At 37.4% G+C, this 17,043-nt stretch overlaps 1 protein-coding gene across 7 annotated transcripts in view; it reads right to left on the reverse strand.

Moving 5' to 3' along the window:
- Positions 1-17,043, reverse strand: part of MYO5A (myosin VA) — a 189,822-nt gene that overhangs the window by 88,584 nt on the left and 84,195 nt on the right. For all 7 annotated transcript variants that reach the window (XM_038580448.1, XM_038580444.1, XM_038580443.1 and 4 more), the window contains exons 5-9: positions 14,066-14,222; positions 8,746-8,889; positions 6,285-6,366; positions 5,824-5,931; positions 3,925-4,031 (exon numbers count right to left, since the gene is read on the reverse strand). In XM_038580448.1, the coding sequence (XP_038436376.1) occupies positions 3,925-4,031; positions 5,824-5,931; positions 6,285-6,366; positions 8,746-8,889; positions 14,066-14,222 (598 nt within the window). The remainder of the gene's footprint in view (positions 1-3,924; positions 4,032-5,823; positions 5,932-6,284; positions 6,367-8,745; positions 8,890-14,065; positions 14,223-17,043) is intronic.

The raw sequence follows: 17,043 nt of genomic DNA on the forward strand, positions 1-17,043 counted from the left end.
CTAGTTTTAGACTAACAGAAAAGTTACAAGAGCAGTACAAAGAAGTCCCTTCACCCAAATTCCCTAAATATTAACATTTTACAACACTTGCTTGTATCATTCTCTTTCACATATGTGCACATACACATTAATTTTTAGAACCTTTGAGAGTAGAGTGGGAAAAAAAAAAAAAAAAAACCTTTGAAGGTTCCAAGCATGATGCCATTTTAGTCCTAAATATTTTAGTGTGTATCTCCTAAAAACCAGACATTATCTTATATAACTATAATATCATGAAGAAAATTAGAAAATTAGCAATGATACAGCTCTATTACCTAACTTACAGATTTAATTCAATTTTTTTGATTGAGCTAATCAATTTCTGCACAGAGGTGAGGGAGAGATTTTTATAGTCCAGGATCCAGTCTGAGTTCATATACTCCATTGAGTTGCCAGTTTCATTAGCCTCCTTTAATCTCAAGAGGTCTTTGCTCTTTTTTAGTTGTTGTCTTTTGTGTGTGTGTGTGACCTTGATATTTTTGAATAGTATGTCCCTCAGTGTGGGTCTGCATGATGATATCTCATGATTAGATCTGGATCATGCCTTCTTGGCAGGAATACCAGAAAAGTGATGTTGTGATCTCAGTACAACATATTAGAAGTTATATAATGTTGAACAGTCATTTCTCCAAAGACGACATCCTGATGGCCAACAGACACATGAAAAGATGTTCAACACCACTCACCATTAGGGAAATGCTAACTAAAACTATAATGAGATATCACTGCATACCTGTCAGAATAGCTAAAATTAAAATCGTAAGAAACAAAAAGTGCTGGCAAGGATATGGAGAAAAAAGAACCCTTGTACACTGCCAGTGGGAATGCAGCCACTCTGGAAAACAGGATGGAGGTCCCTCAAAAAGTTAAAAAAAGAACTACTCTATGATCCAGTAAGCACATTACTATTTACCCCAAAAGTGGAAAAACACTAATTCGAAAGGATACATGCACCCCTATATTTATTGCAGTATTATTTACAATAGCCAAACTACTTAAAAAGCCTAAGAAACAGACTCTTAACTACTGAGAACAAACTGATGTTATCAGAGGAGAGGTGGGTGAAATAGGTGATGGGGATTAAGGAATGCACTTGCTGTGATGAGCACTAGGCATTGTATGGAAGTGCTGGATCGCTACACTATGCACCTGAAACTAATCTAACACTGTATGGTAACTATACTGGAGTTAAAATAAAAAACTTAAAACATGTTCTTTTTTAAATTTTTTTTAATAATAAATTTATTTTTTATTGGTGTTCAATTTGCCAACATACAGAATAACACCCAGTGCTCATCCCGTCAAGTGCCCCCCTCAGTGCCCGTCATCCATTCACCCCTACCCCCCGCCCTCCTCCCCTTCCACCATCCCTAGTTCATTTCCCAGAGTTAGGAGTCTTCATTCATGTTCTGTCTCCCTTTCTGATATTTCCTACCCATTTCTTCTCCCTTCCCTTCTATTCCCTTTCACTATTATTTATATTCCCCAAATGAATGAGACCATATAATGTTTGTCCCTCTCCGATTGACTTATTTCACTCAGCATAATACCCTCCAGTTCCATACACGTTGAAGCAAATGGTGGGTATTTGTCATTTCTAATGGCTGAGTAATATTCCATTGTATACATAAACCACATCTTCTTTATCCATTCATCATTCGATGGACACCGAGGCTCCTTCCACAGTTTGGCTATTGAGGACATTGCTGCTATAAACATTGGGGTGCAGGTGTCCTGGCATTTCATTGCATCTGTATCTTTGGGGTAAATCCCCAGCAGTGCAATTGCTGGGTCGTAGGGCAGGTCTATTTTTAACTCTTTGAGGAACCTCCACACAGTTTTCCAGAGTGGCTTAAAACATGTTCACTATAAACTACAAACCAGAGAAATAAATATATTTAAAGGCTTTTTAAAAGCAAACAACAAAAACAACAATAAAAAAAGAAGTTCTATGATGCTGATTGGTCTCACTACTGGTTGCGTCAATTAGAGACACAGAATGTCAAATACAGAAGGGAATGCCTGCCAAGTTTCTCCAATGATAAAGATGACTATCTTTCCCTTTTTAACTACTAAGTATTTGTGGGGAGTTCTGTCTTTTCCAGCCCAATACACCATTCATTATTATTACTATTATTGTTTTAATTAATGATATTTGATCTATTTTGGCACGTGCTTTCCTAGTTTATGAATCCACCATTCATTCTCTCCTTTTAGATCTATCTTGGGTCATTCTCCTTCTGCCTATGTGACTTCTATGCTTCTTCCTTTAATATTTCCTTCAGTGAGGACCTCTTGGTGACAAAATCTCCCAATTTCTTTCTTTTTTTTTTAAAGATTTTATTTATTTATTCATGAGAGAATAGAGACAGACCCATTTAAGCTAAGTTTTCTGTATTTAGCTTTCTGGGACCAAGTAGGAACTATAAAATCAGTCTGGGAGTAAGTGTGAGGGTCGGTTGACTATTGTAAATTTTTAGGAACTATTTTCTCCTCCAGTTAGCAACAAGGCTTGCTCAAGCCAGATCAACTTTTCTTTGTACTCTTGGAGTAGGTGGTGGGCAATTTTATGACTAATTTCCCATTTAGGGTCTCAGCTTTAGGCAGTGATTCCTGTTTATATGAGCCCAAGGCTTTGTCTTTTGTACTCTACTTGGCTAAGAAAACCAAAGCTCATGGTCACCAGGTTCAGTAAATGCCCTAACTCCAGGGCTCTACTTCCTATTTTTACTTAGCTTCTGGCCTCTGAGTAGATTTTGCATATTTATTAATTTTTTAAAAATATATAATTTATCATGGGGTGTCTGACTGGCTCAGTCAGCAGAACATGCAACTCTTGATCTCAGGGTTATAAGTTCAAGCTCCACATTAGGTATAGAGATCACTAAAAAACAGAATCTTTAAAATATATATAAGTAGGGGCACCTGGGTGGCTGGCTCAGCAGCTGAGCATCTGCCTTCGGCTCAGGACCTGATCCTGGAATTCTGGGATCAAGTCCTACATAGGGCTCCCCACAGGGGAGCCTGCTTCTCCCTCTGCTCATGTTTCTGCCTCTCTCTCTGTGTCTCTCATGAATAAATATATAAATATTTTAAAATATATATATATTTATATATATATATATATATGTGTAATTTATCCAGTGTGAAGATCAATCAGAGCACCTAGTCGAAAACGGCTGGAAAAGATAGTCTCATTTTACAGACAAGGAAAGTGAGGTTCAGAGAAGCTAAGTAATTCACCCAAAAATACAGTGAGATTAAACAATAAAGTAGGGATTGAATCCAGGCAGAGACTGAAATGTGCATTTCAAAACTAACATCTCATTTATACAAATTTAAGTCAGTCACAAATTAATCTACATGTAGATCTGCTAAATATCAACTTGGATATCTGAAGAGTGAAAAGAGTGAAAGTCTTTTTTTTTTTTTTTTTTTGAAACAAATCTTAAGACTTTCCTATCACAATCTTGAGCAAGCAGGATGGAAAAAGAATTACAACTGCTAATAGTTGTTTCAATAAATTTTAAGCCATATGAAAACTCCATAGCTGAAGACACAAAGTTTTCAATATTTGGTACTTGTGCCATGGGCCAAATGAACCCTCCTCCCTAGATGGCCCCAATACAAGTTTCATATTGAATACTTCCCACCTCTGTTCATATGGACCAGACATGTATCCAAGTTTTCTCTTCTCTCTTACCCCTAACACACACAATCACTGTGCACCAGGGATTAGCATCCATATTTTTTACCTTCAGTTCAAGATTCTACTTGGGATAATTTATCTGATAATGTTAGTAGAGAAACTTCAAATATACTGCTTCCTTAAAGAATCAACAAAACTGAAATACAAGCTATCACACTAAGCACATTCTAACTTACAGGTATTGTGCAGCTATCTGAATCCCGAGATGTAAATGCAACATTGCCTAAGTGAAGGATGCCAGCAAGTATTCGGAAAATTCCCATCTGATAAGACTCACTAATTCCTGAAACAACAGAAAAATGAACAAGTGATTACAAACTATTACAGTAGACAATTTTAAACCTGTTGTTAACTCTTGAATATTGCCAGATGTGCAGATGGTACATGCCATAGTTAACAACATTCATCTTTGTTGACATTAACACATAAAACAAGGCAGCATCATGATTGGGAGCATGGGATGCAAGAACTGGGCTCAAGGGCTGGCTTTGCTTCTGACCTGCCATCTTTTAGGTAACATCTGGTTAGGTAACATCACCTTTTTATGTTTCATCTGGTTAGGTAACATCACCTTTTTATGTTTCAGTTTTGAGGTATGAGAAGAGTAGTGACGGTCTCCAAAGGCATCCATGAACATTAATAAGAAAATGCACGTAGTCATGCAATATACTTAGCACACTATGGGACACATAATAAATGCTAAACAAATTATCATACATACACTGGATTTAAGTATTTTCTTAACATTATAACCTTTTCTATTCCAAATGCAAGCTATCGCCCAATAAGGCTATTTTAAGTCAGATTATTTTAATTACTTCTTCTAACTACAGACCAAGTGTAAATTAAAGAGATCGCAAGATTAGAAGAGTTTGGGCTCGTGTTATACCCAGCCTGATGAGGGAATACTGAAATGCAGTACTGGAGCAGCAACTAAAGGACGAGGCAGTATGAGAAAGCTGTACAGCCCTTGGTGTTTTATCAGATCTGGCTTCATTTTTCAACAAGGTAAGAATTTCCTGAATATTAGATATAATTATGTGGAAGTAAAAATAGTAAAATTATTTCCAAATATGTAATCATATACAGGATAATTGAAAGTTGATCTAATAATGAATGTTTTTCCTATCTCCTAATTATGGCTTTTCAAATTTGTAATTTTCTATTTACAAATATATTTAGCCCTAGAAGTATAGCAGTATTTTTTAAACTTAATGTGCAAATGAATCACCAGTGGATCATGTTAATATACAGATTCTGATTCAGTAGGTCTGAGATAAAGCGTAAGTTTCTGAATTTTTGCAAGCTTCATTATGGTCCTGGACCATACTCTAAATAGCAATGCTTTTAAATTAAATTAACCCAACTCATAGTACTTATCAAAATACCATCACATGCTTTTAGTTATTTATATTTTGAGATTGTTAAAATAAATAATTCACCACTAAAAGTTGTACACTGCAGTTCTAAAGACTGATTTACTTGTATGTAGACTCCATATTTTTTAAATCTCAGAAACTAGACAGTGACATCTGAGCCATTTTTAAAACAGTGGAAAAATATACATGTAATACAATGTTTTGTCACTACACCAGCTCAACCATATTTCCCAACGACAAAAGACCAAAACAAATAAACAAACAAAAAACAAAAGTGAAAAAAAAAAAAAGCAAAATCCTACAAAATGTGAGCTTGTTCAGGAACCCATTTCATTCAGCCTTAGATGTCAGATTTTGTGAAAATTTAAACAAAAAAATTAGTTCTACCTCCCCTAAGACCCCCAATTTGTTTTAAACAGCTTTACTGAAGGATGATTTGCACACCATAAAATTCACCTGATTTAAGTACAATTCAGTGATTAGTTGTACAACCATTACTACAAACTGAATTTAGAATAGTTCCCATCACCCCAAAATAAAACGTCATGTTCATTTGCTGTCCAAAGGTGTTTTATAAAGAATGAACATTCAATCTCCCAACACTCACCAAGTAATACAAAGCTTAGCCAACATTCCAAAGATTGCTTGAATCAGAGACCTACTGCTCATAAGAGCTCAAAAATAAAATTATGTTACCTAGCAAAGTGCACGCCTGCCTGGTATGTGCCATCTCCTTGGTATCATCAACTCCTTCAATCACGGGACTGCCACCCTGCTTCGTGTAATGAAAGTTATCTGCATTTCCTACAATTAATGAAAATAAAAGATTTGCAGTCTATGAAAAAGCCTTGGCTTCTACCCTTACGTTCACTCTAATGCAGAGGCAGTGATAGCACAGTCACGTGTACTGAGTCTGGAGTTCGACTGCCTGAGTACTCATCAGTCATCTTAAACTCAACTCATGGTCAATTTTGCTCCATGTATGCAGCTATTCACCCCGTCCCCATCCCTAGGTTATCATGAAGCCAACTGCAGACTTCTTATGATTTTACTCATAAATATCTTAGCATGAAATAATCTCCTTTTTAATAGGTTTATGAACTCAGGAATTAACAGAAAGCAGTATCAGAACGATAAATCTAATACCATATTCATACCTAATCGCAGCATTTTAAATTCAGGTAACTTTGCTGAAGCACAAAGCTGATAGAAGATATGATAGTTTCTCTCCTCTTCTGCCTTTGAAATAAGAAGAGTTTTCAATTACAGCATTTTAACCTAAAACTCCGAAAATTCAATCGTAAAATAATTTTTTAAAGATTTATTTATTTGAGAAAGAGAGAGGAAAAAAAGCAGGGGGAGGGGCAGAGGAAGAAAAATCTCAAGCAGACTCCCCACTGAGCAAGAGCCTGACTTGGAGTTGGATCCCAAAACCCTGAGATCATGACCTAAGCCAAAATCAAGAGTCAGACACTTAACCAACTGAGCCACTCAGGCACCTCCATAAAATAAATATTTAATTATCTTGATGCAAGAAGTTGTCCCTTCCCAAATTTTCTAATACAGGTTTATCATCTTATGATTTATTAGCTATGTGCAAATATATATATATATGAATGTGTACCTGTTAGTCACATTCAACAAAAAATATCTGATAATGATGCTTTTGAAGTAAAGAACAGCTTGATATATGCCACTGTCATAAATGATTACCCTTGGGGAAAATTAAAACCATGTTTTTGAAATACAAGTATCCCCTGCTTTTTTTTTTTTAATTTTATTTATTTATTCATGAGAGACACACACAGAGAGAGGGGTGGGGGGCAGAGACAAAGGCAGAGGGAGAAGCAGGCTCCAAGCAGGGAGCCTGACATGGGACTCGATCCCAGGTCTCCAGGATCATGCCCCAGGCTGAAGGCGGCGCTAAATAGCTGAGCCACCTGGCTGCCCTCCCCTGCTTTTCTGAAGTTTGCATTATACCATGTCATTCTAGCAAAAGGCTTACATTAGTACCTGTTTTGCTAACCAAAAGAAATCCAGAGAGTATTTTTTAAAGAAAAGCAAAAAATAGTGTTTAGTGTTTATTTTGTGGAAAGCCACTACAGAGGCAGGACACCCCCAGCAGCAACCATGAGACCACATCTTCGCATCAAGCTGCCATAGCTTTCAACTGTGTCTGTGAGCATCTGTGCTTCATCTTGACTTATTTCGGGTATCTGTTAGCAAGATGTATCCTAAGGTATAAGAAAAACCTAAGGGAGGTTATTTTTGGGGTCTGAGGATGCTCAGAAACTTTCTCATATAAATTAATGGTAATGTTTTTCCTCACTTTATACCATTTCAGCCTATAAAAGGTTTCATAGGACCAATCTACTTCTGGAAAGGGGGATAAACCTGTACTCAATATTTTCTCAGAGTACCACTCAGGTTCATGGTCTTCCTAACACTTTAAATGAAAAAGAATATTCTATCTTTGCCATATGTCAGATCAGATCATCTACTGTGGTTGGTTGTAAGAGATCCACAAACGTTGGGACGCCTGGGTGGCTCAGCAGTTGAGTGTCTGCCTTCAGTTCAGGGCGTGATCCTGGGGTCCTGGGATCAAGTCCCATATCAGGCTTTCTACAATAGAGCCTGCTTCTCCTTCTGCCTATGTCTCTGCTTCTCTCTCTGTCTCTCATGAATAAATAAATAAAATCTTAAAAAAAAAATAAATCATGTACAATTTTAACATAACAGTATTTTCTTTTTTTTCATAACATTATTTTCTGACAGTCCTTTTTCCACATACATACTTTAAAAATGCAACTGTAATAATATTGTTCATACAAAACTGAATCCTTATACTCCACCAATCATATCCTTGAATTCTGCAGTGTATTTATTTAGTTGACTAAAGAACAGTGTGGCCTGAAGGTCAGGTTTGATGCTCAACAGAACCTTATGTCTGGAAAAGGAGATTATTTATCTTCATTACATTATTCTATCTAAATAATAATCAGATTGTAAGAGAGGAGAAAGAAGAAAAGAAGACAAGTAACTAAGTTCAAACTGTAGCTCACTGAAACACATGACCCAATGTCTTCCCTATCAACTGGGAAATACGAGAGTTAAGACTAAACTAGTAACACCTCTTAGGTTGCCTACGTGGCACAGTCAGTTAGACGTCCGACTCTTGGTTTTGGCTCAGATCATGATCTCAGGGTTGTGGGATGGAGACTCATGTCAGCCTGTGCACAGCACTGAATCTGCTTGGCATTTTCTCTCTCCTGCCCCTCCCCCTACTCATGTACACTCTCTAAAATAAATAAATAAATACAATCTCAAAAAAACAAATAGCACCTCTTTTTAACTAAGTTTTTTCTACGACAATCTGCAGGAAAAAGTCAGAACCATTAAACCTAAACCAGTGCCCATTCCCATAGATTATTAGTCTAATAGATACTGCCCTGCCTCTGACAGGTACCAGTTTACGTATTTCTTTCCAAATGCAGTCTGTAGCAATACTGTCATAATATGCTCAAGAGTATCTGCAAATAAAATACATACCAGCAAGCATGAGCTCTGGAATTACATGGCAATCTAACACAAATATATATGTGTACCCGCCCAGCTTACCTGGAACACCACTCTGGATTTCTCTAAAAGGTAAGTTCTCATATTGGCACCAATGATTCGATATCTCTTATCAAAACCAATTTCAATATACTTCCCAAAACGACTGCTATTATCATTCCTGGTTGTCTTAGCATTTCCAATGGACTAAGAAGGGGAAAAAAAATAATATTTTAGAAGTACAGTTCATGACATGACATTTACAGAGTCTGTTCAGGGAGAGAAAGGACACAATGTAACACAGCACTTTAAAACTGATTCTTTTAAGAAGAGAACCAATCTTGCCCCTGCAGGCACCAGTGCATGTATGCTTTGCCCACTGTACAACCACACAGTTACCCACTAATAGTTCATATCTGCCTTCTTATTCTCACACAAACTATCTTCAGACACAGTAAATCTGAGCCCAGTGGCTGGGAGATTTTCACAGTGTTTGTGGTATTGGAACACACTCATTCAGGTCAATAAAAAAGGAAATGGACAGGACTGCCGAAGCATAAGCCCTCTTAGTTACACACTCGGGTTTGCATTTCCTGAGAACTCAGCCTGTTTTATGTAAATAAGCTGGTTAAAACAAATAAATGTCTTTATGGAAATGTTGTTTGATGTTGAATCTCTTTAGCTAGAAGTTTCTATCATCTTATCCTGTGACAACAAAGGCCCAGTTGGGTTAGCAGAATCTTAGTAAGTTTCTGCTCAGGTCAAAGCCATTTTCAGAAAACAGACATAGTAAAATTTGCCTTTGGATTTTGATAGCTGTGTCTAACTTGTAAAACATCTGCTATAGATTTCAGAGAATGTAACTTTCTGGTACATTTTTTATATACTTTTAAAAATTAAATAATGTATATACTACTTATTGACTTAGGTAACAGCCATCTAGAAATTTTTCTTCCAAGGCAAAAACAAAACAAAAAAAAAAAAAACATGGTGTAGAGAAGTAGTCATATAATATATTGTATTAAATGTTTAATGAAACATTATACATAAGATTACTATAATTTACTTGTGCAAAGCTCCAGACAATTAGGACTAGTATATTGAACTATATTGAAACCATAGCAGAAAGAAAGACAGGAAAATGCTCTGGAGTGTTAAAAAAAAAAAAAAGATATGCAAACATAAGTGATGAAAACAATAACCACACAGCCACAAAAAAATCAACTCATCAGATCCTCTGATCAAAGAAAGTATATTTCACTCTCTGAAATACAGGGCAGGTATTGTCCTATTTTGCTCTGGCAGTGAGAACACTGCTACATTTCAGATTAACATTTTAAATGGAAAGAATGACAGAAAGCTATCCTCCCAGCAAAGTAAGAGTAATGTAGCCTTAGACAATTTAACAATACATTTACTTAGATATTCCCGTTCTTTTTTTTTTTTTTTAAGATTTTATTTATTTATTCATGAGAGACAGACAGAGAGAGAGAGAGAGAGAGAGAGGGAGGCAGAGACATAGGGAGAAGGAGAAGCAGGCTCCATGCAGGGAGCCTGATGTGGGACTCGATCCCAGGTCTCCAGGATCACACCCCAGGCCGAAGGCAGATGCTTAACCGCTGAACCACCCAGGCATCCCAATTCCCGTTCTTGATATGACAAAAAGTACAACATAAAGTCTCCATATATTCCAATTATTCTTATCTAGAAAAGGAAATTAAAGTACAAGGTTTTCTTTCAACACAGAATATTCTGTCAAAGAGCAGATGAAAAAGATGTAGTAATTGTGGCAGTGGCAGTAATAGTCACCAAGGGTTTATCAGGCACTGTCCTGAGTAACTTCCTGCCAGCAAGTAAGCAAGCTAGCAAAGGGGGGCCACAGCTTCTCCTCCTTCCCTGACTCTATTCCACCTTCCATATGCCACCCCTTTCCTATCTACTCAAGAGTGAAGGTCAGAGTGGTTGAGCTGCCAAAACAATACTACACCCTGTAAGAAGCAACAGTGAGTAGGCCAGGGTTGAAACAGACCCTCCTCTCTGTCTTTGAGTAAAAGGTATTTACATATAGAGCAAAGAATGGTAGAAAGAGCAAATACCTGGGTATTAGACCAGGCCCTCCTACCATCTTGGCAACATTTCATCCTCTGAGGAGCAGTGCCTCCAATTGAAAACTGATTAGTTTAAATGACTCTAGGCAGATGCTTGAGTGGCTCAGCAGTTGAGCATCTGCTTTTGGCTTAGGGCGTGATCCTGAAGTTCCGGGATCGAGTCCCATATCAGGCTCCCTGCATGGAGCCTGCTTCTCCCTCTGCCTCTGTCTCTACCTCTCTCTGTGTGTCTCTCATGAATAAATAAATAAAACATTTTTTAAAATATAGATAAGCTCTAGGTTCCTTTTCAAAACTAGAATTATATGATTATAAGCCTTGAACCTGATAAGGAAAGAAGGTTCTACACATAAACAATACTTTTTGTCCATTCCCCCTAATTGCTCTCTCTGCCTTATAAGTACTGTATTTACAACAGGCTCCCTTGATGCTATTTTCATTTCAATTAGCAAGTAATTGTTAATGAAAAAAGTTTTGTGGTCTTGATTTTACTATTGATTTCAGTGAAGTGTTGTGTGAGTTATTCTTTACTAAAAGCAGATAAAAGTCTTTAACTATGGTTATTAAAGAACTATTAAAACTACTATGCCCCAAGAATCTTTCCCTGTCCCCATCTTTGGATGAAAATTTCCTAGAGGAAAAGGAGAAGAGGAAAACATGATAAAATGAGCAAAAAAGAATCATTTACCTGTGCATCATTCATATTTTGCAAAAGGAGCCTTTGCTAAGGATGAGGATCTTGCTTTCTAAAGGATTGTATACAGATTCCATTAACTACTAGGCTGTGATGTTAACCGTGTAGGGTGCTTATTATCTAGGGAGGAGTTTCAGATCACTGGAGACCTAGATATGTCATTCTGGACAACACAGTAAAGGACTCTGATATAGAGACACAGTCTTGAGGCAGGTTTAAAGTCACAAACATTCTAGGCCACATACTCAGTATTTCATCCATGTCTTCTTCCTATAACTGCAAACCCTTTGTCACCATTCTTCAGTTCCCAATTCTATTCTATTTTTTTTTAAGATTTTATTTATTTATTCATGAGAGACACAGAGAAAGAGGCAGAGACAAGAGACATAGGTAGAGGGATAAGCAGGCTCCCAGTGAGGAACCTAATGCCGGAACTTGATCCCAGGACCTCGGGATCACAACCTGAGCCAAAAGCAGCTGCTCAACCACGAAGCCACCCAGGTACCTCCCTGATTCCATTTTAATCTTTCAAATTGGGATGCTCTCATTTGTGGTTATTGAAAATTAGTTCTCGGGGTGCCTGGGTGGCTCAGTTCGGTTAAGCAGTAACCTTTGGTTCAGGTCATGATCTTGAGGTCCTGGGATGGAGCCCCATACCTAGCTCCTTGCTCAGCAGGGAGTGTGCTTCTCCCTCTCCTTGTGCCCCATCCCCCTGGGGCAAAGTGCTCATGCACACTCTCTCTCAAATAAATAAAATCTTAAAAAAAAAAAAAAAGAAAGGGAATTAGTTCTCTCTTTGTCAAATTTTCTTAATCCAAATTCCTGTAGAAAAACTATACAACAATATAGAAGCACAACTGATGCCTTTATCTTTTTTTTGTTTATCCTAGAAAATAAGGTAAATTCCTTATAACTACATATTAAAAACTAGTATCAATGGCCATTTTAATCTCTCCTACGAACACAACTAAAATCTGTATTGTAGAAAAACCAAGGTAGTTATTTTTTGAATGAGAATATAGTAAGGTCATAAAATATTCTACTAGACATTCTATAAGATTCATTCCAGGCTTGTATTATTCTATGGTCCAGGGTTAGAAGAGGTGGAATTCCCTGATGCCATCACAACCTAGACTGGAATATTCTAATATTAGGGACTAAGAATTAACTAAACTATTGCCAAATACAGAGAATTTGTCGTTGTGACCAAAAATAGTCAATCTAATGGTAGGAAGCAAAGCCAAGTCCTGTTATTTTCTGACCCAAAACCCAAACTGGCTGTACAGATTAGATTTCCCCAATGCTAACACTGGATTCCAGCACTATATCTGTAGGTTGAATTGTTTCAAAATCTTAATATTTGCTTAAAATGTTGACTACTCTTTTTAGCACAAACCTCTGTTTCCCCCAGTCTCTGCTATTTTAGAAAACTTCTCCAGTTCTCTTTCCAGGGCACCTAGCCCAGGAAGCCTCTTAACTTCCCCAGCAAATCCTGTCCTCTCGGTCCCAAGAACAGAAGTCCTACTGCTCTGGAGGGAAGCCCTGCAGGCAACGGATCACAACACTCTGTTCTGAAGTGTCACACACGGCACTGCAAACCAGGCACAATTACCTCTGGGCTGATTATTGCAAAAACCACTTGTATCCCAGGTACACCAGGCCAGTTCTAAACTCCGTCTGTGTTTGGGGGACAAATAAGGCTTGACAAAGGAAAAACACAGGAATAAAAAATGCTGACTTGAATTTTTAATAAGAATGGTTTGTTTCTCCCTCTCCAAAATAATTTCTCTCCATTATTAATGAGAATTACTTTTCTCCATTTAATGGGACTATTTAGAAAAATGTGACTTTTCTAAAAGCATGTTAATAGACAAATAATTTTCAAGTTACAAATCCTGAAGTACTCAAATTTTCACAAAAACATTTCCACTTTGTATACATATTTTACTTTTGAAAGGACATCCTTTCATAGTCCTTCCTTTCACATGGAATTTATAGCTACTGAATCCCTTTTTCTAACCTAAAGCTGTGTGATGTGCTCCACAGAAACAAGAAGAAAAATGTTTACAAGATCATCATGATTTAAGCCTACAGTTCAAATCTGGAAAAAAAAAGATAGAAACCTACAGCTCAACAGGTTGTACTAAGTATAGAAAATGAAATATGGGCAGAGGGATGATAAAACTCATCATGCTTTAGTGAATCCTATGAACTCAGAACTAGGGGGAAATGAACATACTTCTAGTATAAGGAATAATAGATGAGAGTCAATTAACTGGGAGAATAGAAATTAAGAAATGAAGTACCACTGTCAGTTACTTGGAGACAATTCAGTGGTAGGTTAAAAATGCAGGATTATGAAATTAAGTAGATGCTTCCATAGCTGGGCTTTACTCAAATGTGTATCTTACTGCCTTTCTACTTTTCATAGGTCTCTTCTTACTAATATGCGGAGAGGTATTTTCTTACTTTTAGTGGTTGGGAGAGCCCAGACTTTTAACAATATATACTGTTTCAGTATTTCTTTGAGTAGGTTTCTTAAGAGAATATAGTAAGAAGGCCATGGCTGCTGCTGTCTTACCTCCATGATGGGGTTGGAGGCCAAGACCTTTTCTTCAACATTGGCTTCACTGGCAGAACCACTTACAGTTGCAAAGTATCTCATGGCATACTTAGCTGAGACTGTTTTTCCTGCCCCAGACTCTCCACTTACAATGATGGACTGATTTCGTTCATCTCTGTAAAACAAAGAAGAGTAACTAACAGTGCTGTCCACTCCTGAATGTGACTAACACTATTTCCTCTGTGTTCTCATCAGTGAGCCATGGTGAATTTCTTCTGGTTCATACCTGGAGCAATGTGGAATGATATTTCCTAATAAAAATAACTTCTTGCAAACTAGCAATGGACAGGGAAAAGAAGATATCAAGCATCAAATTAGTGTTACATCTAAGGATGAATCTATAATAGGAGGTCTCTGAATTTTTGTGTGTATATATCTCAAACACATTATTTAATTTCTAGACAATAATTCTGGTATATTACAGTACTGTTGTCAACCACCTCAAAAAAGAAAGGAGCCACAGTTAAGGCATTTAAAAGAAAATCCTATTGAAATAAAATGATAAATTGTCTAGTAGTTAACAGCCCATAAAGTCATGTCTTCCACAAACTCCAGCTCCTACTGAAAGTATCTTCATTAGCAGAAAAGAAATGGTTCGTGTATTTGTTGGCTGACTTGTTCAAATATGTCAGAACTCAAAGACTATCTACTATTCTATCTTTAATTCATTAACACAATGACTCAAAAACTCTAAGTGATATACTTGTTCACAGGACTATCATTTCTTTGGGGATAAGACCTAAGTCATCTTTTTTTATTAAAGATTTTATTAAAAAATAATAAAGATTTTATTAATTTATTTGAGAGAACAAGGGGCAGGAGGGGGAGAGGCAGATGGAGAGGAAGAAACAGATTCCCCACTGAGCAGGGAGCCTGATATGGGGCTCAATCCCGGAACTCTGGGATCATGACCTGAGCCAAAGGCAGGCACTTAACCCGCTGAGCCTTCCAGGTGACCCCTAAATCATCTTTATATTTAATATCCAGCACCTAGTGCAGAGCCTGACACATCACAAATGCTCAATAAACGTATATTGCTTACAAGTAAATAGAATTTCAATGAGCAAACTAGCCTAAGATTAAATCTGCTTTACTTTTAAAATTTTTATTTATTTATTAGAGAGGGAAAGAGAACAGTAGAGAGAGAGCAAGCACAGGTCCACGGCAGAGGGAGAGGGAGAAGCAGGCTCCCCACTGAGCAGGGAGTCTGACCTGGGGCTTGATCAAGGACCCCAGGATCATGATCTGAGCCGAAGGCAGATGCTTAACCAACTGAGCCACCCAGGCATTCCTAAATCTCTCTGCTTTGACTATGATTTCTAGCAGGACAGAAGTAGGAAATTGCTACTGCCTGAGATGGAACCAGCAATTGGCTTTTCATCAAAATAACTGAACAATAAAACATACATAAAAGTGGTATCATTTGTGCCCTTAATTTACAGAGACTGGATCAGGATGACCTCAAAGGTTTTTAGTGAAACTATCCTCTAAGACCACAAGATGGGGAGATTATTCTACATTGGTCATCCATCCATGGATGGAACATGGCATAGTGACAGTTCAGGTTGTACAGATGACCAAGAACCTGATCATAAAGTTCTTACATGAGATGTTAAGGAATGTGAAGTTTACCTCAAGGTAACAGAGTGTCTATTAATAGGTAATAGAGTTTTAAACAGAAAATAATACAACCCAATTAGTAAAATCAGTCTGGCAGCAATGTGGAGGATGAGTGGTGAGGGTCCAGATGAAAAATTATGAAAGTTTAAAAAAAAAACAAAAAAACAAAAAAACAAAAAAAAAAAAAAAAGAAAAATTATGAAAGTTTTAACAAAGGTTGTCGCTGTCCTGATTGAGAGCAGTAGATAGCTTTAAGAGATACCAAAGTAGTAGAATCCACAGTACTTGGCAATAAATTTCCAAAGTAGAAATTTAGGACTTTCTTTTTCCCTTGAGAAATGAAGGTTAACTAGATCTTGAAAAATATAGTGAGAGTATACAGTAGCCTGCTCCTGACACTCTGACTCTAATATTGTGGGGAAAATGAGGAGGACCTAGGTGACACACTAAGGAGTGTTTAAATTTTATAGTACAAGCTTGCACATAATCCTTGTTTTTATGAAACAACCTCCTCATACTTACACTCTCATTTTCTTTTTATTTGAATTTCTCAACAGAACTGGACACTCCCATTGCCTCTGTTCATTCATAGCTAATTAAAACATAAATCGTCTAATAAAATAGTTTTTATTGTGGTGCCAGTGTCCTTTCTTTTAGTCATTTAAAACATCCTCTGAAGGGTGCCTGGTTGGCTCAGTCAGTTGAGTATCTAATGCCTTTGGCTCAGGCCAAGATCACAGGGTCCCAGGATTGAGCCCCACTTTGGGCTCCCTGCTTAGTGAGGAGTCTGCTTTTTCTCTCTGCCCCTCACCCCACTCATGCTCTCTTTCTCTCACTCAAATAAATAAAATCTTTAAAAAAAAAAAAAGTCCTCAGAATTCACCTTTTTCTATATATTAATCAAGCAGTGATCAGTAGTTTTGGATTCCCTTCCACCAAATGATTAAAAAAATCATCTCTTCCTAATTCCTGCATGATCAGTTCTATCACTATGCCCTGTGTAACACCACTCCTTCCAACAGCAAAAGACGTAAGGAGACTTCCACTAGTCTGATGGAAATATTAATGGGAACCACTATTTAAATTGTGCTGCCCTTAGGCGCCTGGGTGGCTCAGTCACTTATTTGTCTGCCTTTGGCTCAGGCATTGAGCCCCACAGTGCATTCTGGGATCAAGCTCCACAGTGGGTCCACTGCTCAGTGGGGAGTCAGGTTCTTGCTCTTCCTCTCCCTCTGCCCTTCTCTCCGCATTCATGTTCTGTCTCAAATAAATAAAATAAAATATTTTAAAAAACAACACTGTACCGCCTTTAAAAG

The sequence above is a fragment of the Canis lupus genome, chromosome 30, assembly GCF_011100685.1.
Source record: "Canis lupus familiaris isolate Mischka breed German Shepherd chromosome 30, alternate assembly UU_Cfam_GSD_1.0, whole genome shotgun sequence".
NCBI lineage: Eukaryota > Metazoa > Chordata > Mammalia > Carnivora > Canidae > Canis > Canis lupus.